The sequence below is a fragment of the Hemicordylus capensis genome, chromosome 4 (genome assembly GCF_027244095.1).
Source record: "Hemicordylus capensis ecotype Gifberg chromosome 4, rHemCap1.1.pri, whole genome shotgun sequence".
NCBI classification, from domain to species: Eukaryota; Metazoa; Chordata; class Lepidosauria; order Squamata; family Cordylidae; genus Hemicordylus; species Hemicordylus capensis.
This window is the reverse complement of record NC_069660.1, coordinates 126,130,280-126,153,439: the sequence shown is the minus strand read 5'-3', so window position 1 is coordinate 126,153,439 and position 23,160 is coordinate 126,130,280. Positions and strand designations below refer to the sequence as shown.

The 23,160-nt window shown below is 42.7% G+C and overlaps 1 protein-coding gene across 2 annotated transcripts in view; it reads left to right on the top strand.

Moving 5' to 3' along the window:
- SNX7 (sorting nexin 7) overlaps positions 1-22,765 on the top strand; it is a 73,557-nt gene extending 50,792 nt beyond the window's left edge. Inside the window, exons 8-10 of one of the 2 annotated variants that reach the window (XM_053250318.1) lie at positions 3,899-4,051; positions 19,410-19,483; positions 22,360-22,765. In XM_053250318.1, the coding sequence (XP_053106293.1) occupies positions 3,899-4,051; positions 19,410-19,445 (189 nt within the window). In that variant the 3' untranslated portion in view covers positions 19,446-19,483; positions 22,360-22,765. The remainder of the gene's footprint in view (positions 1-3,898; positions 4,052-19,409; positions 19,484-22,359) is intronic. The other variant, XM_053250317.1, reaches the window with a different exon arrangement.
- Positions 22,766-23,160: the final 395 nt, after the last annotated feature.

Sequence of the window (23,160 nt, the reverse complement as noted above, 5' to 3'; positions counted from 1 at the left end):
TCCACACAACTGTCCAGTTGGATCACTTTGGAAAGCTGATATCCAAAAATTATGTTGACAGTGAGTGGCATGAATTTGAATTTAATGTGAAGAGTATTTGTGCCAGGCAATGAGAATCACAAAGATGTCATTAGTGCTGAGAAAAGGCTACAATGCATGGTCCTTAAATGGGACATCAATTTGTTCCTGCAGAGTGTTAAACTATGGTTCCTAAGAAACAGAGTAGAGAAGAGGCTGGGGATGTTTTTGCAGTCATTATCAGTATCTGCTCTTAAGGCTTAAATATATGTCTGATTGGAGATGTCGGGTATTATGGTAGATTCCAATCTCAAACTCCTATGTCTGCTGACCATAAATTATCTGCTAGGATCTTGTGTTGACATACAAGTCCAATCCTTCTAAAAGAGGGCTGCCAGTGTGATATTTGTAGACAGAAGTGGTGTAGCAGATAGAGCCAAGAAGATGCAAGTTCAAATCCCTGTTCAGATCCCAAGTTACTAGATGGCCTTTTGCCAAGCATAATTTTTCAGCCCACACTGAACTCCTTGGTCAGGATAAAAATGAAATCAATAAAACAAATGTATGGCAGGCCACCATGGGCTTAATAAACCTAATTTGGTTGCCTGCCTGGGATTGCCAAACCAAGTCATGGGGTGATGAGGGGTGGTTCTCCTCATTTGTCCTTTAGCTTGGTGTGTCACAAGTTGTGCAACCCTGCTCTAATTCTCATTCTTGTGTAAATATATGACATGCATTACCTTAGCTTCCATATCTTCAAGTAACTTCTGTTCTTACCTCAGAGGGAGGTAAGCATTAGTGATGGATGAGCCCCCTATCCCATTCACATCAGGTTGGCTCAGAAGTCAGTCAGTCTGCATCTCCACTCCAGCAGGAAATAAGCTCAGCAAGGTTACATCTGAGAGAACCTGGATTTGCAGCCCTTTCGGTCGCCAACCCACTCTCTGCTGCCTATCCACTCCCCCAAGGATCCCCCCATTCTTCTACTCTGCTTACTGGGCTGAAGTAGTGACTCAGCCCTGGCAGCGGCAGCAAACTGCAGGGAGGGAGAAGGAAGGAAGGGGTGTCTCTACTTCCCCAACCTTCTGGCACCTGGTGCACTGTAGAGCAGTGTGTCAGGCCAGACCCAAGTAGCAGTGTGTCAGGCCAAACCCAAGTAGCCCAGTTTCTCCAAGGGCTACTGCCATATCAGTAGCTCTTTTGGAAAATTACATTTCCCAGGAACTATTTACAGCCTCATGTACAGCTCACAAGACTGCAGAGGAGGGAGTGGGGAGAGACTTTCTTATCTTCTATCTCTCTTTAGTCTGCTGTGGCTGACTGCACTAGTCTGGCAAACAGAGTTTAAGGGGCAGGGGTTTTTCCAAGGCACATGGATGGGTGAGAAGGAAAGCCTTTGGGGAACTGGCTAGGTGAGAGGCGGTTGGAGGAGATTTATTTATTTATTGTTCATATGTTTATACTGCCTAACTTATGCATCTCTAGGCAGTTTACATCAAATAAATTAAAAGACAGCAATAATTTAATTTAATTTAAACCAGCCTGAGCCATATTTGGAAGGGCAGTATAGAAATCAAATAAATAATAAATATAAATAAATAAAATAAAGAATTAAGAACAGACAATAATAAAACCATTTTAAACCATTTTAAATTGAGAGAGCGCCTGCTTCTGTATGTTTCCTATCGCATGTTGAGGTCATCTGGAGAGGTCCGTCTCCAGTTACCACTGGTGGTGACTCAGAACCGGGCCTTTTCTGTAGCCACTCCTGGCCTATGGCATGCACTCCTGGCAGATATCTGCAGTTTAGGTTCAGTGTTAGCCTTTAAGAGAGCCCTAAAAACTTACTTGTTTGACCTGGCCTTCCAAGGTTTTGAAATTGTTTTTAAAGTATTTTATTTGGTTTTCAATGGTTTCTATATCGTTTTGAGCGCTGTGTTTTAAATGGTGTGTGTTTTTGTGTCTTTTTAAACTTCTTGTACCCAGCACCTTTGGTTGGGGCATTTTATAAATATAATAAATAAATAAATAAATGTAATAAATAAATAATAATAAATTTAACTAAAAGCCTGCGTAAATGAGTGCATCTTAAGTAATTTTTGAAGGTAGCCAGAGATGAGGAAGCTCTTATCTTGACAGGGAGTGTCAAAGTCCTGGGGCGGCTGTAGAGAAGGCCCGACTCTGAGTTGCCACCAAATGAGCTGGTAACCTCTCCTGATGATCTGAATAGGTGGCAGGGTGCATGACGAAGAAGGGGCTCTCTTAAATACCCTGGGCTCAAGCCATTCAAGGCTTTAAAGGTGATAAGTAGCATTTGTAATTTGCCTAGCAGCTAGTAGCCTTTTGTCTGGCTAAGATTAACATCTGAGGCAGAGACGAATTGAGGGGTCATAACACTCACCTTGTAGTTAAGGGAGAGTATGACAAGCCCCTGAAACCCGTACAGCTGGCCGTACAGGTTTAGCAATATCATTAAGCCTGGACGTACAGGTTTAGCAATATCATTAACATAACTTGCCTATGTAATGGGGTGAGCAAGTACAACAGAGGACAAGATTCCATTCTTTTAATAGCTGTGTAGAAGAGGGAATGTGGCAAGTGTCATTTCTCTCATCCCAGCAGCCCCATGACATGAACTTCAGCTACCAAAATTTTACCTCTTCTGCACAGCACTTAAACATTAGGAGCCTTCTCCTTTATTGTATCTGGTACGCAGCAGTAAACAAGAATCGACTAGGAAGTAAGTGCAGCCTCACTCTCATCTAATGTGCCAAAAGGTGGTTACTATAGTAACTACCATGAAGTAAGTGCTGGGAAAATGTAGCATTCTGAAGCCTTAGATGCCACTACAGCCTCCAGGATTCATTCTGACATGGAGACTTGATGCCAATGTGGATTGCCATAATTTTTCCAGCAGGACTCCTGTAAATTCAGCGGTTGCATGACAGAAAGAAATGTGTCGGGTGAAGCTTTTCTCAGTGTGGCAACAAGTGATGGGCAGATATTTAGCAGGTGAAAATTTGATATTGCTTTATCTTCATGCTGAGAGGAAAGCTCCCTTGCTATGCTTCTGCTTGTCATGCAGTCACTAAATGCCTAGGAGCCCAGCCAAAAGGAAAAAAACTACATCGGGGCCCTACTGGCATAAATTGAGAACATACCAAACTCTTGACTGCAGTTGTATTCTGCATAGTAAGATTAGGAAACCATGCACACGACCTCTGGCCGCCACACCCGAGGGCTGCAGGGAGGGCAGGAGCTCACTTGCTTTGCCTGGCAGATGAACAGCAGCCATCTGTGCCTTTGCCACACCGGAAACCCACACAAGTGGGGGTGCTGGGAAGGCTGAAGTCAGCAGCGGGAGGACCTCCCCCACCCCAGATCCCAGAGTGTGCCGCACCACAAGTGCAGCAGCTGCTCCACATTAGAACAGCAGCCATGCTCGGGGGTGGGGGGAGCCTTTTAACCCGGCACCAGTCATTCTTACGATCACCTGCCGAAGTGAACCTGAGGTTCGTTAGGCTGGGGTTAAAAGTCAGGTTGGGCGGGAGGACAGTGGCCAGGCTGCCCTAGCCTGGGTTAGGCTGCTTGTGTGAATAGGCTTTAGGTGTAGTAGAAAAGTTGCCCTTCAGGAAAGCCTGCCTACTACCATTCCTAATTTCCTCTAGAGGAACCCTTGATCATCTCTGAAGAATCCCAGTGTTTCATAGCACACAGTTCAGCAACTGGATTAGAGGAAAGGGGTTTTGTCTTCCTTCCAGCAATTTAATCAAATCTTTGTTTTGATACTAACATTCTCAAATTGCATTCTTCATCATTATTCCCCACACACACTGATATTTTTTTTAATTAGTCTTTTTCTCTCTTTCTTTCTTTTAAGTTGTCAGAAGAAATTGGAAACCTCGAAGACAAAGTAGAGTGTGCCAATAATGCCCTGCAGGCTGACTGGGATAGATGGAAGCAGAGCATGTGTCTTGACATGAAGCTGGCATTTAGCAATGTGGCCGAAAGTAATATCCGCTATTATGAACAGGTAAAACACACTTTTAGAAAACATGACATACAGTTCTTTACTCTCTTTCTGCACTTTTTCTCTAATCTTTTTTTTTTAAGTGAAAATGCAACTTTATTTTCTCAAATAGGACATTGTGTTGGCTACTGTAGAAAGTGCTTCTGAGTTCATTGTCAACAGAGGGCAGCCTTGTTTTACAAAGCACAGTAACATAAGCATATCTTTTCTTGCTTCAAGTAAGTTGTAAGTATGTGAATCAAGAAAGCTTTCCTTTCCTGGGCTGTGCAGAACAGGATTGCCAGATTTGATCAGTAGATTGATTACTTAGGATTGCAGTAGATTAATCAGTTAGGCAGGCACATTTTAATCAGTAGAGGTGGGTTTTAATTGGTGAGGCTAAGAGTGAAGGTAGAGTTGCCATCTTTTCCATTTACCCCGCTGCTGTGCCTTTAACAGCATGGCACACACATAATTATGCAGATATAGCTGTTCCCAATCCTTGTCTTTTCTCAATGCGTAAGAAAATGTTTCACATGCTAAATTTATATGAAATTTGGAGGGCTGGTCACCCTATTTGAAGCGCATTCTTATTTTCTTAAAGCCCCTTTGGCTCTCATGGATCATTGTAATAAGGAGTGGGAAAGCAAATATTAAATATAGGCTTTTATCTAACTATGAATGGTAGCTTTTGTTTAATAAATTATATGGAACCTCACACTTAAGTATTCTAAAAAGTATCACTTATTTAACAAATGAAGGATTGGGTATTAGTAATCTAAGGGGCGAAAGGGGGCAATTCAAATATTATCTTGATCCATAGTATTTTTTCAGTGGCAGCCAGTGCCTGCTGGGGCTGGAGGGGGCATCGCGCAAGGCAGGTGATGCCTTTTAAAATGGTAATTTTGCATCTGCCTGCCACTGCCACTCATTTGGCTGAGGTATAGGAGAGGTGCAACCCTCAAAAGGCCACTGCACCTGTGCCACAACCAAATGAGTGGCAGAGGTGGGCAGCTGCAGTGGCAGGGGAAATGACCCTTTAAAATAGCACTTACATTTATATACCGCTCTATAGCTGGAAGCTCTCTAAGTGGTTTACAATGATTTAGCATATTGCCCCCGAACATTCTGGGTACTCATTTTACCAACCTCGGAAGGATGGAAGGCTGAGTCAACCTTGAGCCCCTGGTCAGGATCGAACAGGATCAAGGCATAATCTGCCTTGTTCACTGCCTCTCCTGCCCCAGTGAACACAGCGACCTCTGGTATGTTTTAAGATGTTTGCCTGAGTCATCGTGACACTTGCCCCCTGTCCTTTTACATCTGATGTCAAATTGAAATCCGAAAGTTATATCCGTTCAGCTAGTTTTCTTTATAAAGGGAATGAATAAAGCCTCTAAACAGAAGAGTTCATGAGTTCACCGCACAAGAAAAGCTCATTTCCCCCTTTAACAATAATATTGAAAGGGTAGCTTTTGTTCCTTTTTGAAATGTAGTCTATATACACAACTATGTTTTTTTCTCTCCCCAAAATGTTGGTGGTTTTTGTCTGACATCTGTGTCCTGAATTCAGAAATCATTTCAACAGAATGTAATTGAAAAGTCAGAGCTCGTGATAATCAGGGCTGCTTAATTAGTTTGAAAGGGGCATGGGGCATTGATAGCCTGCTGTTACGTATCAAGATCAAAATGTTGCCAGAAATCAGGAGGTTTCTTTTCTTGACATCTCTTTAGCCTCTTTCTACCTTCCCATGATTTCTGAATTTTGCATCAAACATATGCCCCAAAGCTTGTCATACAAAGCTTGTGCTCAAAAAATATTAGATTGTTCACAGACAGGTCTTGAGGTAGATATTTTTAGAATGAAAGAAAGAATTTGCAACCAATACCTAAGCATGTATGTACATATTTATTTTAATATATTTGTATACCAATCAGTATCTCAGGGCGATTTACAGACAGTTGAATGGTTCTCTGCTTTGTTACTGTGGCATCTTTACGGGGCCTACCTGATCTCATATTTTGTGATGTTGCACTAGTGCAGTATTCAATTCCTCCTGCAGGTGCTGCAAGTCAGTACTGGGCTATCAGTCCTCCACATCACAGCCGCCCACCTGACACACCTTAGCCCTCTTTAGACATTGCATCTCTAGGTAGAGCAGGGTGGCAGCAAGATTGCTCCCACTAGACACACATGCGCACTCACCATGCCTCCCAGGCCCCTGTGCATTCTGTATTTGTCTGCATAGGGCAGCACTGAATGCAGGGAGGGCTCCTCCATCTGATGTGGTACCCTGTGGGTTCAGAGTTCCTCACTGCATGGAAGAACTCTCCCTACATTCAGTGCTGCCCTCTTCAAACAACTGTTAAACACCTGGAATCATGGAATGTGGCCAGGAAACATGTCAGTATGGGGTCCGGCTAGCAGGGGCAATTCCACCCTTCCCGCCCCCCAATTGAAGAGAGTTGACTTGTTGATACTTTTAGAGTGCGCTTACTTCATGCCTTTTCTTCCTGTCCTAAACAAGAACAAACTCCTAGCATCCTCACTCCTTGAACTGCTGAAAGGCATGTTGTATGGATTTGCTGCTGAAAATAGATGGACCATATCTATAGGATAGATATTCTATTTTAATATCCTTAATCTCAACAGTGAGAACTTATTTATTTATCACATCTGAATTCAAACCTTCCTTCAAGGAAGAGTGAGTGTGTGTGTGTGGGGGGGGGGGGAGAGAGAGAGAGAGAGAGAGACTAGGGAAGGGAGGTATAGGAAAGTGGCTACCCCTGTGTTTACTGCAGCAACCCACAGTGAGAATAGTGAGGTTATCTAAAGCCACCAAGTGAGCTTCAGAATTGACTGGAGATTTGGACTTCAGTCTCCCCCATCCAAATCCAGTGCTTTCCACTGCATCACACTAGCTAATACTCATGCTAAACTTAACAATTATACTAGTAAATTATCTGGTAATCATAAAATGGCTGAAACAATTGGCAGCAGAGAAGGATCAGCTGATGTGTCAGAAGCTGAGAACACACTTTATTCACTGCTTTAATCTAAGTAATCAAAATGACTGACTTATGGCACAGCATCCCATGGGCATTGTGGAGCTGCTTTGTGCTCATAACACCATTCAGGCAATTGCACAAGAGCACTCTGGAGCAAATAAAAGAAATTGTGCAAACACAGTTGTGCAGTGGTACAGCCATTGGAAATAATGACTATATCGTTGCACAACTGCATTTGCACAATTCTGGCATTCATGCAACAGCACTTTTGAGCAACTGCGTGAAGACTGCTGTTACTGTCTTAAATCTGTTAGCTCAGCTAACCCAACAGGATTTGCAACCCCCTTCAGCACTCCCCCTGTGAGATAACAGAAAGCAGCAGCGAAACTGCAAGAAGGAAAATAAAAGGCTCACAAAGAAAATAGTAAATGAATTAAGTCCCCTGAACTGAACTAGGTACCCCGCTCTAACAATAACTGAGTAATAAGTGAAAAGAAACAAAGCAAGGAATGAAACGAGTGAAGGACACCAGAACAAGGAATTAACGGAACAAAGCAGGAAAGCATAAACAAGGCAAACTGGAAAAGTTTGGAATTCAAATAGCACACTGTCTGTGGCCAGCAAAAGTTGCAAACAGCATCTGAGCAATTGAGAGTGCTAAATATATATGGCTCAAGAGAACCAGCAGCCAATCAGGCTTCCTTGAGTCAGCACTTCAGCTTCCTCTCTTGTGATCTCCTGCCCTGCGTGACTCCCACTGAGCTTGCCTCTTGAGACGTCTTCTCAAGACAGGTGAAATCCCAGGCTCCTCCCCACCAGAAATCATGTCTGGCAGTTGTTGCGAATCCTCACCTCCAGAGTCTAGTCTCCCTGCCAAATCCTGTTGCTGTGCCTCTGAACCCTCACTAGCCAGAAAATCCTCCTGCTCTGACTCTTCTGAGTCAGAGGTCTGAGCCATGACAGTTACGAGCTTGCAGCAGCTCTCATGGTGCTGGCAATACCTGCAGGATGCTGTGCAGTATGTCACTCATACAATATCTTGATGAATCTATAACAGCCCTGTAGGGATGTGCAAAACGTTTCAACTTGAAACGGGCCATTTCGAGTGTTTCAAACTTGAATCAAAAAGCCTTTTAAATAAAGGGCCTGTTTCGAGCTCAGAACAAAACAACCCCATTTTTAGTCAAAACATTTTGATGTTTCGAGCACCATTTGGGAGGCCTGTTTTTCCCTTGTTGATTGGTTTTATGGCACTGGCTTCTGATCCTATGGGGGTTTGGGGGAAAGGTTAGAAAATTGTTTAAAATTGCCTGCTTGCCCATTTCTTTTGTGGGTTGGGTGGTAGGTAGCACCTATCATGCCCTAACACCCAACCCACTTTGGTGTCCCTAGGAGCTACCCATGGTGAATAGTTTTAAAGCCCTAAACAGTTTGGGCCCTGGATACCTAATGTACCACCTGCTCCCAAGGGTTTCTCCCCACCCAAAAAGGTTGTCAGAGGGGCCTTTGCTCCATGAGCTGACATTGAGAGAGGCTAGATTGTTGTGCATGTGGGATAGGGCCTTTTCTGCTGTTGCCCCCATGCTCTAAAATGCTCTCCCAGTGAATGTCTGCTCTTTGACATCTGTGGCTGCTTTAAAAAATGCTAAAGACCTTTTTATTTGTTCAGGCTTTTACCACTTAGGGGCTGCCCGGTCTCCCAGCTGTCCTGCTTCTGTTTGTCTTTTTTATGCTGATGGTATTTTGGTGTTTTATGGTACTTACTGTTTAACTGATTTTAAGGTTTTAAATGTGATTTTTATGGAGTTTTATTATATTTTAACTTTTGTAAGCCTATGAAAAGCAGTATGAAAATTGAGCAATAAATAAAATGTGGTGTTTCGAGTTTCCCCATTGTTCCCTATGGCCGAAACACTTGAAATGTTTTGAGTTTCATTTAGTTGAAACAACCAACACAATCACTGTTTTGATTAAGCGTTTTGGCAATCTTGTGTTTTGTTTTGCATTCGAAACAAAATGCAAAATCCCTTTCGTGCACATCCTTACACCCCGTAATATAAACTAGTACAGATGTTTGCCTGGGATAATCAAATTTATTTACCAGTGAAGTGAGTTTTGAATCAGTGACTTTCTCGCTCCTGCTCACCACACCACTGCTCTTCCATAACGGAACTAAGTGTGTGCAAAATCATGTCATTTATTCTGGCTGTAGAGAGTTGGCTGCTCTTGGCACAGCATCTGGATTTAATTTGGCACTCAGTAAAATCTTCTCCAGGTGTAGAAAGAGAAGGTGACCCTCCTGCTTCATCTTTTCGTTCCAGTGGAACCCAAGCTCCTTTTCAAGCTATGCAAGTATTTCTAAGATGTCATTTCTCCTTGTTAAGAGCAGGGTAAAGACGTGACCTTAGAGTTATTCACATCCTTTCTTGCTTTTTTTTTTTTTTGGCCTGAGGATTTTTGTCGTCAATCTGCCAAGCCCCATGTAACTAGTATATAAGAACACGTCTTATCCTCCTTAAGCCAGATTAATGCTGTCACTATATTAAGTATTTCTTCAGAGTTCTTACCTGTGAATTGATCTGCATGGAGCGGAGTAATTTAAAATGAGCTGTGTTGCTTAATGTGCCTTGCAGGGTGTTTGGTGTTTTTGTTTGTTTGTTTTGTTTTGTTGTTGTTCTTGTTTTGATGTTTTGTTCTTGGTGGGTCAGATTTCTTTCTTTTTACTTCACACTAGTGAAGCTCTGGTCTGAGCTCTATTTTAATGTGAGAGTGATGCCCTAAAGTTTGTGTGATGGTCTTGAGACTCCTAGCAAAATAGAGGCTATTCACATGCCATTGAATTTTATGGCAAAAGCCCCATTCACTTTAATTAGGGTGGTCAACCAGTAAAGCTGGGGTTCTCAAACTTAGGATCCCAAATGTTGTTGATCCCATTATCCCCAGCCACAATGACAAAATTGATCACATTATCCCCAACTCCCATTATCCCCAGCCACAATGATGAAAGGGGGAAAATGCATTGCTTTGTTAGTGAGATGGAGCACGGTGGGGTCTGACTTCTCTGAGGGCATAGCCTCACATTGTTCATTTCAGAGAGTGGCTGCATTCACACAATACATCTAAAATGCATTTGGAGATTCAGCCTGCCTGTGGAACAATGGTGGGACCAGTCTGGGTTGTGCAGTCTGTACAGCTGGTTTCCTACTACCTGCACAGGATGTCCTAATAGAAAAAAGGTCTGACCTTTTCCTAAGGCTATTCCATGTGTTTCTGGTTTGGCACTGTTGTGCCCAAACACAAGTGCTGGATGCTGCCAAGCAGGCTTTTTCTAAAATACTTTCAGGCACAGGCATTCCATGAAGCAGGATGAGGTGGTCACCAAGGGTCCAAGGAAAGACACAGGGGACAAGGATGGACACAGGCAAGCACTGACCTCTCGCCATTGCCATGGTGCCACTCCATGGGCCTCCCTGCCACCGTCCTTCACCCCACTAAGGCATGGCATTCATTTACCCCTCCTCATCCCACTGGGGTATGTCCTCTTCTTTCCCCTCTTCCCATTCCCTGGCAATCTGAGCCAGGAGTGCCGCTGCCACCACTGCCCAGCCTGGTAGCCTAGTCTGAGGGTGCTCACATGCTGCTGCCTTGGCAGCATGACCTGAGAATGCTGAGCACCCACCCACAGATGGAGAGGCATCCTATTGTCCTTTGCCTCAGGCAGCAAAATGTCTTGGACAACCCCTGATGACTTCAGGGGGAGAGAAGTAAATATCACGTAAATCAGATGAGAGTTCAGAGTCTTCGAAGTACTATTTTGAACTTCCAGTCTTTGATTAAACTCATGTGTTCTTCTTGGCAAGTTTGTCACCATAAACATTTAGGTGGACTTCCATCGCACTGGTGATTTACACAGGTTCTGTATTGCATAGTGAGCCCCAGACCCATGAGTGCTTCACACATCAGCTTCCCCACCCTCACCTCCTGAATCAAGGCCACTTATACTGGTGCAGGAAGGACGTACTTGCACAATGTCCTCCACATATGGGATATTCATGAGAACCTGCCTGTAATGGCAGCCATTACAGGAAATATTTGAAGTGGCCCTTGGTTTGTTGTGCTTCGTAGAAATAGATGGGGGGAAATATTGTTACAAATCATACTACCCTTGACCTGGTCTTTAGGTTTTTCATAAAAGGAAAGAAAATTCTTCTGATACCCCACCCATTCCCACATACAAGAGTCGGCATGAAAGACTGCAGGGCGAAAGCTTTGTAGGGCCAAAGGAAAATGCCATAGTGGGAGCGGTTTTCTTCCTAATGCGTTGAGTTAGAGAGACAATACAGCTCTTTTCCATAATGTAGGGTGACAAGTGATATTTCATTATGTTTGGCATTGTTGGATGAATAGATTTCCCCCCTCTTCTGCATGAATACACACTTGTTTTTAAAATATTGCTCTCAGTCAAGGCCTTTTCATATGTCAGAGTGATCTTGTTTGCACCTGAATAAGCAGCTCAAGCTGTGCCAGCCCTCATCGGTGTGCTCCTTGAGTTAGATTCTTGGCTGTGTTGTTTTATATACTTACAGGCATTTGTAAAAGAGAGCCTATCCTGAACCTGGTTGCTAATCAGCCCAGATCACATATATGGGTCAACAGAAGAACAAGTCGCAGAGAATTTGTCACTCACAGAGCTCACTTTGCCCCTCTGGCAGCATGAAAAAGGCAGGATTGGCTCATGACAGCCAGACCTAGACCCTGGGATGGGCAACTGGTAACTCACAGGACGTAGCCATTTTACTTGTTTGCTAGTAGTCCTGCCAAATTGTAAGTGATCTGGGCTCAATGAATGCTCTTGGAGCATTGCTGGAGCTAAGCAGGTATGTACCTCCACAGTTCCTTGGATGGGAGACTACATATAGCCCCATTTAAGATTTACATTTACATAGAGCAGCAGGATATAAGGTGAAATAATGGAATCCTTTTTAAAATAACCAAGGTGTGGTTTTTAAAAATACCCACAGAATGGAAGATAATCATTTTCAAAAGTTGCAATGGGCAGAAATGTTAGATGCTTTATTATTACACTGCTCTTTGATTTTTTTATGGTATTGCCCAGCTGTGTGGTGCGTATGCACCATTACTATGAAGCCCATAATGGCTGGATTTCACCAACTTCATAACAGAGGCTGCTTGCCTGTGAGGATGTCAGCTTGTGTCATAAAATACATACTTCTAGCTCCCAGACCACTGTCTGGGGAACAGTGCCACATTCTTAGGACATTCCTAGCTAGACCGTTGTGCACCATACACAATGCACCAGTCCTGTGATGCACACACAAGGAATCCCACATGGAAATAATAAAGCACAGCACTTGTTGTGACACATTCAAAGTGGTTAAAGTCCCAAATAAGAGTAGATTTGGTGGCCAACAGTATACAAACATAGAGAGCTCAGAAATACTAAAAACACTTTTGCTGCTTTTGAATAAGGTAAACAAAAAGGAATGTTCAGGCATTATGAAAACCAGTTACAGAAATGGAAGCGGACTTGCCAGAGGCGTATCTAGGGAAAATAGCGCCTAGGGCAAGCACTGAAATTGCGCCCCCTGTCCAGACATCTGACACCCAACTTTCAGATAACTTTACCATAATATCAGCTGAAAAATACAAGTCAAGCTCATTAATCTTTCAATATTTCAATAACTATTTAGCAGTGGACACAGCCAGACCAAAGAATGCTGGAAAACTACAAATTTCAGTATGTTTGGGCTCATGAAATACCCAAATACTATGTGGAGGTGTACTTGGAAAACTAAACAGAAGTGCCTGTCTAATTCTCTACTATGCATTGTAGCATCACTATTACATAAGTTTTAAAAATCAATGGAGAATTTGACTTTTCCCAGATACTCTGAAAATAATTAAAGGATATGCAGTATAAATTGTGTCACTGCTGGGAATATATTCTAGTATTTCAGAAAGACAGTTAAAATGAGAGAAAGAAAGCAAGAAACTCCCAGTGGGCCTTAATACTAAGGATTTCACACTGATTCAAAGACAAACTCACCATTAATAGCCATATTATTAAGACATCACATTTAACTCACTTATCACAAGAAGCAAAGTAAGAGCAAATGAATACAATCCCAGCTCATAAGCTTCAGCTCATTATTCACAAGCCCTAATTCTCTGTACATAGTGCCAAACTGAATATGTGTACAGTGACTTATATTAAATGTAAAAAAAATTACCTGTAGCCCCTTCAGGGGGCTTCCTAAAGGTTGGGGGGGTCTGCAAAGGTTCCCCCTTCCCCCGCTGGCCTCTAGGGCCTCACAGGGACCATTTGAGCATGTGCAGTGGCCATTAAAAAAAATTTTTTTTTTAAAAAATGGCCACTGAAAACAAAATGGCTGCCGTGCATGCTCAAATGGCCTCTGTGAGGCCTGGCATGGCCTAGGGCCTCACAGAGGCCATTTGAGCATGCGTGTTGGCCATTTTGTTTTCAGTGGCCATTTAAAAAAAAAATTTTTTTTTTTTAATGGTGCCCCCATTCAAGTGGCACCCGGGGCACATGCCCTGCCTTTCCCACCCTAGATATGCCCCTGGGACTTGCTAGGCATGGCCCCTGCTCTTCCCCAGGTGCAGCATTTGTTTTTAGAAACAAGCACTGAACCCAGTAAAATTTTCTCCGCATGATTTGATACACTGGCACATCAGCATTTTAAGTGACCGTGATTTGGAATTCTCCCCAGGCTCCACATTTGTTTCTGCAGGCACACATTGTACTTGGGGAGCAGCCCCATTTACACTACCCAGTTTTCATAAAGCCCGAACAGAACTCTTGCCCCCAAGAAATGTGACAACATTCTGGGCTGGTTTGCATATGCATGTCTACCAATTAATGTCTGTAGCAATAATTATTATTCATAGTGGTCTTCATCCAGGCTTTGCACTAGTGTCATACAAGAACATAGCGCAATGACAAAGAAAGGAACGTCTGTTTCAGGCTAATGGAAAATGTTGACACATTGCACAATAGGCTGTGAAATGCCTTGCACATCCTTGTATGTGTTTCCACTAGCAGTTGTGCAACATCACAGAGATACATAACTTTGCGCAGTTCTGCATGTTACTTGTATTAGCCTGGATGTCAGCCACTGTTTGTTTGTTTTTAACAGCTAATTCAGTTCAAATTTTATTGATTTTTAATAATAATAATAACCATAACAATCATCACAATCATAATGAACACAAATTGACTTCCCGCGCACCTCTTTTCGTGATACTAACATAAATTTTACCCTTATAGTAATATTAATTAAACACAAATACAAATTTAAACCTTCCACCACCATTAATCAGCCCAACCTGCATTTCAGATTTCAAACCCTTCTGTAAGATCCATAGTAGGGAAATAATTCTTTAAATAAACCAAAAAGGGTTTCCAGTCTTCCTTGAAACGTTCTAAACTTTGGTCTCTAATCAGTGTTGTAAGTTTTGCCATTTCCGCATAATCTAAAGTTTTTATCAGCCAGTCTTCTTTTGAAAGCAGTTCATTAGTCTTCCATTTCTGTGCATATAATATTCTGGCCACCGTAGAAGCATGCATAAAAAAAGTTAAATTATTTGTAGAAATTGCTCCTTGTGTTATTCCTAGCAGGAAGGATTCTGGCTTCTTAGGAAATGTCAGTTTAAGTATCTTCTTCAGTTCATTGTATATCATGTCCCAATAGGCCTTAGCCCTCCCACAGGTCCACCACATATGAAAAAAAGTACCTTCAACATGCCCACACTTCCAACATTTGTTTGCAACGTTTTTATACATCAGTGCCAATTTTTTAGGCGTTAAATACCATCTATACATCATTTTGTAATAGTTTTCCTTCAAAGCATAACAAGCAGTAAATTTCAAATCACTTTTCCATAACTTCTCCCATGCTGCCATTTCTATATTATGTCCAACATCTTGAGCTGGATGTCAGCCACTGTTGATGTGAATATAATATTATCCATGTCCGTGGCCAGTGTTCCCTCTAACAGGGATTCCCAGATGTTGTTGATTACAGCTCCCAGAATCCTCAGCTGCAATGGCTTTTGCTTGGGAATTCTGGGAGTTGTAGTCAACAGGATCTGGGAATCCCTGTTAGAGGGAACACTGGCCATGGCCCTTTACAGAAGGACACAAGCACAGACAACCAGGCCCTACTCTGAAGATCTTACAGGCAGTGTTCTGCATTTATGAATGAGCCATCACAGATCAAACACCACAGACTGAACTTCCCTGTCATCTCAGAACACCATGGGCTCCATTCTTGCATTCAGTTGCCAGCCATCAAGTGATCACATAAAGAGGAACAAGTGCTGTGCATGTTGCATTGTGAGCCACCCCTCAGAGGCTGCATCACAGGTGCCTGTTTTTGCCAGAAAACATGGTGAGAATTATAAAACATGGATACATGAATACAGCCTGCTTGGCAATCAAAAGAACAGCACGCTGTTCACAGACCAGCAGGTAACTAGCCCTATTGTGTTTTGACTATCATGTATCAGCAGGGCCTCTCCTGCAAGAAGAACAGATGAGTTTTATGCCATTCTCCATAGTGCTCCATATCTATAATGTTTAATTCATCATTTCAGTGGATAGCTTCATTAGCAATCACATCATCCTGCTTGAAGGGGAGCGTGTCCACAGAGAGTAAAGCAGCTTCACTCTAGTTGAAATCAGGGATACTTAAAAACACTTATCTGAATGTGCTGTTGATTTCATATTCAGATAAGGGATTGTGTCACTGGATGAGCACTCTAGGACAGGGGGTTGCACAGCAGGGAGTGCACAGCCACTGAAAAATATTGCTTTAAAATAAGTTTGTTTATTGCAATTGTATCTCATCCTTCTTCCCAGGGTGGCCTATGTGGTTTTGTTTTTCTCCCTCTCACAATAGTCCTGTGAGGGGGAAGGTTAGGCTGAGAAATCATAGTCACCCAGCAAGTCTTCATGGCTGAGGAGGAATTTGGTCTCCTCAAATACAAATCCAATATTCTAATCACTGCACCAGATTGAATTCAGTGAAGAAAAAGAGGGAAATGCCTTTGAATAGAACTTCATTACTGACCCCATTGCATTTCAGGAAAGCCTCTATCAATGTCTCTCAATAGTTAGAAGACGCTAAACAAGAGACGTGTACTGCTCCTTATCGCCAAATTATGTTGTGATAGAGTTATAGAGTAATACACATGCACACATGTGCCAACAACTGTGTTTTACATGTCATGCATCTGATGCAGTGAGCTCTCTTTTGGGCCAAAAGCTGAAGCCAAAATAATTTGTTAATCTTCCAGCTGCCACAAAGCTTTGTTGCTTTTGTTGCAATTGTCTAACATGGCTACCCCTCTGGTAGGTGTCACAGCTTGATCAAGGAGCCCTCAGAGTCAGACAGTGGATCTTTGGTTACTATGCCACTGCAGGCCCTTTGTAACCACAGGCAAAAAGCTCTGGGCAGAGGCCTGCTTTACAGGGGGTCAGGTCATCAGGAAGAACCAACCATCTCCTGCTCCCTCCTATGGATGCCTTGTGGCCGTTTCACCACTTCCTTCTGAACATGCCAGGGAATCCTGCCTCTAGATCCCACCTCCTGCTTGCCTGTTTCCTGCATCTGCTCCCTTGATTACTCTATTATTTCCTTATCCTACCATTTCAAACACATAAAGAAAGTATATTAACAGTTTTATCAAAAGTGCCAGAATGTTATTTCAGTACTCTAAACATAGAGAAATGTTTAGACATGTGGGATAAATGTTGTATTGCAACATTATACAGTGAGGGAAATAAGTATTTGATTCCCTGCTGATTTTGTCCGTTTGCCCTCTGACACAGAAATGACCAGGCTATAATTGGAATGGTAGGTTTATTGTAGCTGTGAGAGACAGAACAACAACAAAAAAACCCTCAAAAGCCCAGTGCCCAAAAGTCAGCGATGGATTTGCATTGTAGTGAGGGAAATAAGTATTCAATCCCTTCACAAAAGATGTCTTAGTACTTGGCGGCAAAACCCTTGTTGGCAATCACAGAGGTCAGAGGTTTCTTGTAGTTGGCCACCAGGTTTGCACACAACCCAGGAGGGATGTTGTCCCACTCCTCTTTGCAGATCCTCTCCAAGTCAGAAAGGTTTTGAGGCTGATGTTTGGCAACCCGAACCTTCAGCTCCCTCCACAGATTTTCTATGGGATTAAGGTCTGGAGACTGGCTGGGCCACTCCAGGACCTTGATGGGCTTCTTCTTGAGCCACTCCTTTGTTGCCTTGGCTGTGTGTTTTGGGTCATTGTCATGCTGGAATACCCATCCACGACCCATTCTCAATGCCCTGGCTGAGGGAAGGAGGTGCTCACCCAAGATCTGATGGTACATGGTCCCGTCCATCGTCCCTTTGATGCGGTGAAGGTGTCCTGTCCCCTTAGCAGAAAAACACCCCCAAAGCATAATGTGTCCACCTCCATGTTTGACGGTGGGGATGGTGTTCTTGGGCTCATAGGCAGCATTCCTCCTCCTCCACACACGGCCAGTTGAGTTGATGCCAAAGAGCTCGATTTTGGTCTCATCTGACCACAACACTTTCACCCAGTTCTCTTCTGGATCATTCAGATGTACATTGGCAAACTGCAGACAGGCCTGTACATGTGCTGCCTTGAGCAGGGGGACCTTGCGGGCACTGCAAGATTTCAGTCCTTCACGGCGTAGTGTGTTACCAATTGTTTTCTTGGTGACTATGGTTCCAGCTGCCCTGAGATCATTGACAAGTTCCCCCCGTGTAGTTCTGGGCTGCTTTGTCACCGTTCTCATGATCATTGCAACTCCACGAGGTGAGATCTTGCATGGAGCCCCAGACCGAGGGAGATTGACAGTTATTTTGTGTTTCTTCCATTTGCGAGTTATCGTGCCAACTGTAGTCACCTTCTCACCAAGCTGCTTGGCGATAGTCTTGTAGCCCAGTCCAGCCTTGTGCAGGTCTACAACCTTGTCCCTGACATCCTTCGACAGCTCTTTGGTCTTGGGCATGGTGGTGAGTTTGGAAGCTGAGTGATTGCTTGCTTCTATGGACAGGTGTCTTTTATACAGGTACTGTAACAAGCTGGGATTAGGAGCACTCCCTTACAGAGGGTGTTCCTCATCTCAGCTCGTTACCTGCATATAGTGAAAAGACACCTGGGAGCCTGAAATCTTGCTGGTTGATAGGGGATCGAATACTTATTTCCCTCACTACAATGCAAATCCATCGCTGACTTTTGGGCACTGGGCTTTTGAGGGTTTGTTTGTTGTTATTCTGTCTCTCACAGCTACAATAAACCTACCATTCCAATTATAGCCTGGTCATTTCTGTGTCAGAGGGCAAACAGACAAAATCAGCAGGGGATCAAATACTTATTTCCCTCACTGTAGCTGCTATATCATTCATATCAATTCCTGACTCTTGCTCGTACTGTACTCTAGGACCAGCTCAATTAGAGGGTGGCACTTAAGTGGCGCAGCAGGGAAATGCTTGACTAACAAGCAGAAGCTTGCCAGTTTGAATCCCCACTGGTATGTTTCCCAGAGTAAGGGGAAAGACTATGGGAAACACCCATATCAGGCAGCAACGATATAGGAAGATGATGAAAGGCATCATCTCATACTGCGTGGGAGGAGGCAATGGTAAACCCCTCCTGTATTCTACCAAAAGAAAATGACAAGGCTCTGGGCGCTAGGAGTCAAAATTGACTTGACGGCACACTTTGCCTTTACTGCATACTGAAAAGGCAGTACTGGTTCCACCATTGCCTGTACCCACCATCTTGATGGGCTGGTTATCAGTGCGGCTGAAGCCTCCAGCTATATGTGGAGTGGGTTGCAATCATCACATGCACCATATACGAACAACCAGTCCCCCCGAATGAGCACGATGTAAACATGAACTATATATGAAGTGGCATTAGTTAGAACAACAACATTAAAACGACTCTCATTTCTCACTGACAAAACAGAGATTTTAAATTTAAAATCTCAGTAAGTGGCTCATCTTTGAAGCAACAGTACAACGAAGCCTTCCAAAGCCAAGATTTAAAGCCTCTTTTATTTACATAAGTTATTCAGTTTTTAAAAGCTTATTCTCATTTATGTAACCAAATGTGTGTTCCAAAATTCAGATGCTTCTGTGGCTTATTTTGTTGTCGGAGATCAGAGCACTGCTCCAGCTGACAAGATATATAATTAACCACACCAATACAAAAGTAGGTCTCTGTGCCTCGGGCTTCAGGCCTTTCTTCTGCAAAACATCAGCTACAGAAGTGACATTACTTTTGAGACATGCATTTGAGCTGCTCTGAAATTATTTTATTCCAGTCCCTTAGCAAGAAGAGTGGGTGTGATTCCAAATAAAGGATCATTAACATGAGCTAACCGGAGAGAGAAAAATGGTGAGAGAATATTTAATTTACATGTGTAGGATATTGGATTTGTAATTTAGAATCTAACTACTCATAAAACTGTTATGGATCACAGGGAAAAAGATAACTGCCCTAAAATGAAATGGCAAGTGTTTTCCTGAAACTGCACATTTCATCAGAGTAATGCTGCAAGTTACAACATATAAACTACAACGTTGGTTTTAAAAAAAAAACCTAGAAAGTGTTTTGGTATTGCAAACAGCTGTGTGTAAGCTCATTAGCAAATATGATAATTACACCATAATAATCTCTGAAGCATTATCAAGGACCATGAAGTATTTAAGAATATGAAGTCATTTCAGATCCTCTAGTGAATGTTATATCTGAGATCAATACAGTGTTCTCTTGGCTCTCAGTACATTGAGAGCATTGCTGCCCTCAACACACTGTGGCTACTGTAAACTTCCCTGATGGTCCCGTACACCTAGATGGACTGGAAACAATAAACTAAGATTTGCACTACATTTCATGCTACCATGTCCTTGTTAGTTAATCTGGAGTAGTTCCCCCATCCCCACTTTCTACATTTAAATCCTCTCGCAAAATTAGAACACCCATTTGGCCCATCAACAGTCTCTGAAAAGATGCAGCGAAATCCACCCTTTGAATTCCACCCAAAAGTTGTAGCCACTGCAAATGTGTGCAAATGACAATAAGGCATAACACATGCAAGTTGTGTGATGAATATGTGCTCTCAACCTTCAGTAATGTAACCAAGGCTACCATCCTAAACACAGTAAGGAGTAGTCTCATTGAACTCAGTGAAACTTGCTGCCAGGTAAATATGTGTTGAATAACTATGCCTGCTTTTGGAGCAAAATTTAATGAATGAAATCAGACTTCTCACTGGCTTATGCTCTGTGGCTCCAATCTTTGACATATTTACTTGGAGCACAATTGCATTTTCATCATTGGGGCTTATTTCTGAATTAAGCATTGTTAGGATAGAACTGTAAGTGATCCAGCACAGATTGGCAGAAGGTAAACCATAAATCACTGATTAATTTCTGGTGGATCACTAAGTGCCTGATGCTTACTGGGATTCTCACCAAGAATACTGGACTAGGTATTCTAGGTAGACTTTGATCTTCCCCTTCTGATCTTCAAGGTCCTCTTTATGTTCTTAAGCAAGAGTGCATATGCATGATCATTTAACACATATTAGTTATGCCTTGACCAGCTAAGATAGCTTGAGAACAAAGCACTCTTGCTTTCTTTGTGGACTAGGGGGATTCTAGTTGTTGTTGTTGTTGTTTTTAAGGTAAACCATATATAAGAATGAGGTCAGCCCCTCTCTGATCTAACATATACATTGTTGTCTCTTGAAGACAAGAAGTGAAAGGTTTGGTCTATGTTAAAAATGCACCTTAAAAGAAGAAGTTCAGAAAAGTTGTTTTCTTAAAGACAAATTGCAGTGAATAGATACTGTACAATTATCGAGCCAATTTTTACATTGTTTTTCTCATCAGAAACTTTTTTTAAGAATCAGAAAAGTTAGAAATGCTGTCCAATATTCTCTGCATCATAACACGAGCATTACTTAAATTGGCTTATATACTATGCAATGAGCTATACACATGCGGGCTGCAGGCTCACTGCTTCTGCCCCATTCTGTCTGTACTCCTAGCTATAGCGGGGACATGTTGCGTCAGACCAGTTGCGACCAACTCTCATAGGGAATGATGGGGCTCAATCGAAGCTGCTCTGACACAAGGAGGCGCCGAGGAGGGGAGAGTTCCCCCTATTACCTTTCAGGATGGAAGGCAGCGAGGTCTGTCCAGCTCTGCTTCCTTCTCCCAAGTGACGGCCTCTTGCCTCTCTGATGAGTGGCCTTCCTCCACATGGAGCAATCAGAGAGGCGAGAGGCCATCACTTGAGAGGAAGGAGCAGAGTAGGATGGAGCTTGCCAGCACCCATCCCGGAGGGTAACAAAGGGAACTCTCTCCTACTCACCACCCTGCCTTCCCTACAGCCACCACCACCACGCCCCATCCCACACTCCTCCCAGGTAAACATCTCCTTTTAGGGGAACTCTCCCTTCCTCACCCCCACCCTCCCCACAGCTAGTGCCACTGCACAGCGGTGAGTTGTGTTTTTTGGTTTTGTAAAGGTGTGTTGGAGCCACCCGGCAGGGCGGGTGCAAGGGCAGCAGCGGGGTAGCGCGGAGTGGCTGTAGGAGCCCCCCAACCTTTGGAGGGCCCCCCCAAACCTAGGAGGCAACAGGCCAGAGCCCCAAGGTCCAGGGGTAAGAGCGCCTATGGATTATCTAGCCCTAACTGACAGTGGGCAGTCCTTTAAACCTTGGTCCCAGACTGTGTAAGATTCTCAAGGTGATAGCTAGCATTTGAATTGAGCTTGGAAACAAACTGGGAGCCAATGCATTGTAATGGCTTGATATTATGAAAAATATTGAGGGAAATATTAGAGAACAAAAACCTTCAGGAATAGCTTCAGTCAGAGTTGGCAACCCTATCTGCTTTACTCTGGTGGCTGCTCCCCATTCAAAGTTTGCCCACCTGAGACAAAACCACAAAGGTAACAGAAGGGACTGAATATGTTCCAAAGTGTGTGGCAAGAAGATTGGACATCCTTGTCTGTATGATGTACTAAACCATTTTTGGACATCACTGTCTGTGTGATGTACTAGACTGTGTGATGTATTAGACACTTGTACTAGACCGTTTTTAATAATCATTTTGAGGGTTCCATTATCCCTGTGAATGAACAGAAAACATTATTTTGTTTCAAAAAATTAATGTCTTTTTAAAGTTCACTATAATTATACATGTTGAGGCTTCTTTACAGATTTAAAATTTGTAATATTTGCATCTCCATTTTGTTTTAAGTGCCTTGCTACCTGGGAAACCTTCTTGACATCTCAAACAACAGGCATTTGCTTGGAAGAATACTCTGAAGATCGCCCTTGACATACTCACACACCAATCTCTTACTTATCTTCCTCTTAAATGCTGTTTTTGCCAGCCAAAGAAGTGCTTGAATGCATTTATTCAACATAAACAATTAAGATTCAGCAACATGTGAACAGCAAGCCTATTGAAATCTCAGGTGTTCTACTGTTCTGGACTGTATTTTGGATTACAGAATATATAGAGAGAAAGAAATCCGGCTTGGTTTTCAGCAGTTTTCTGCATAGATTTGTTTCCTGAAATATGCTGTAATTTGGATATAAAATATTTTAAATATGTAAAAATTGCTCAATTTTAATAATAAAAAGTTTAATAGGAAGAGTCAGCCTTGTTTTTACTCTTCATCTTGATTGACATGGCGTACTCAATATTAGCTGGCTTTGGGGATTCATCAACCTTCATAACAATTTTCAAGTGAAAACTTCTATCAGCTGCTGCATTGCCATGAAGCTTTCACTGCCAGATAAAATATGGATGTTGCTAACTGCAGTTTCCACACCAATTAGTCTGACATGTCTGACACCACAAAGATTTTTTTAACTTTAAGATTGTCCTTGTCAAACTTTATTTCAGAAGCCATTTTTGAGCATTTGTGTATGTATACGTATACACTCAAAAACACAGTTCCTCTCAAAAGTATGTGTTGTTTCTTTTTAAATGATACTAGTCTATATGAATCATTAAAAACTAGAGCTGCAAGATTTAATGGGCTTAATATAT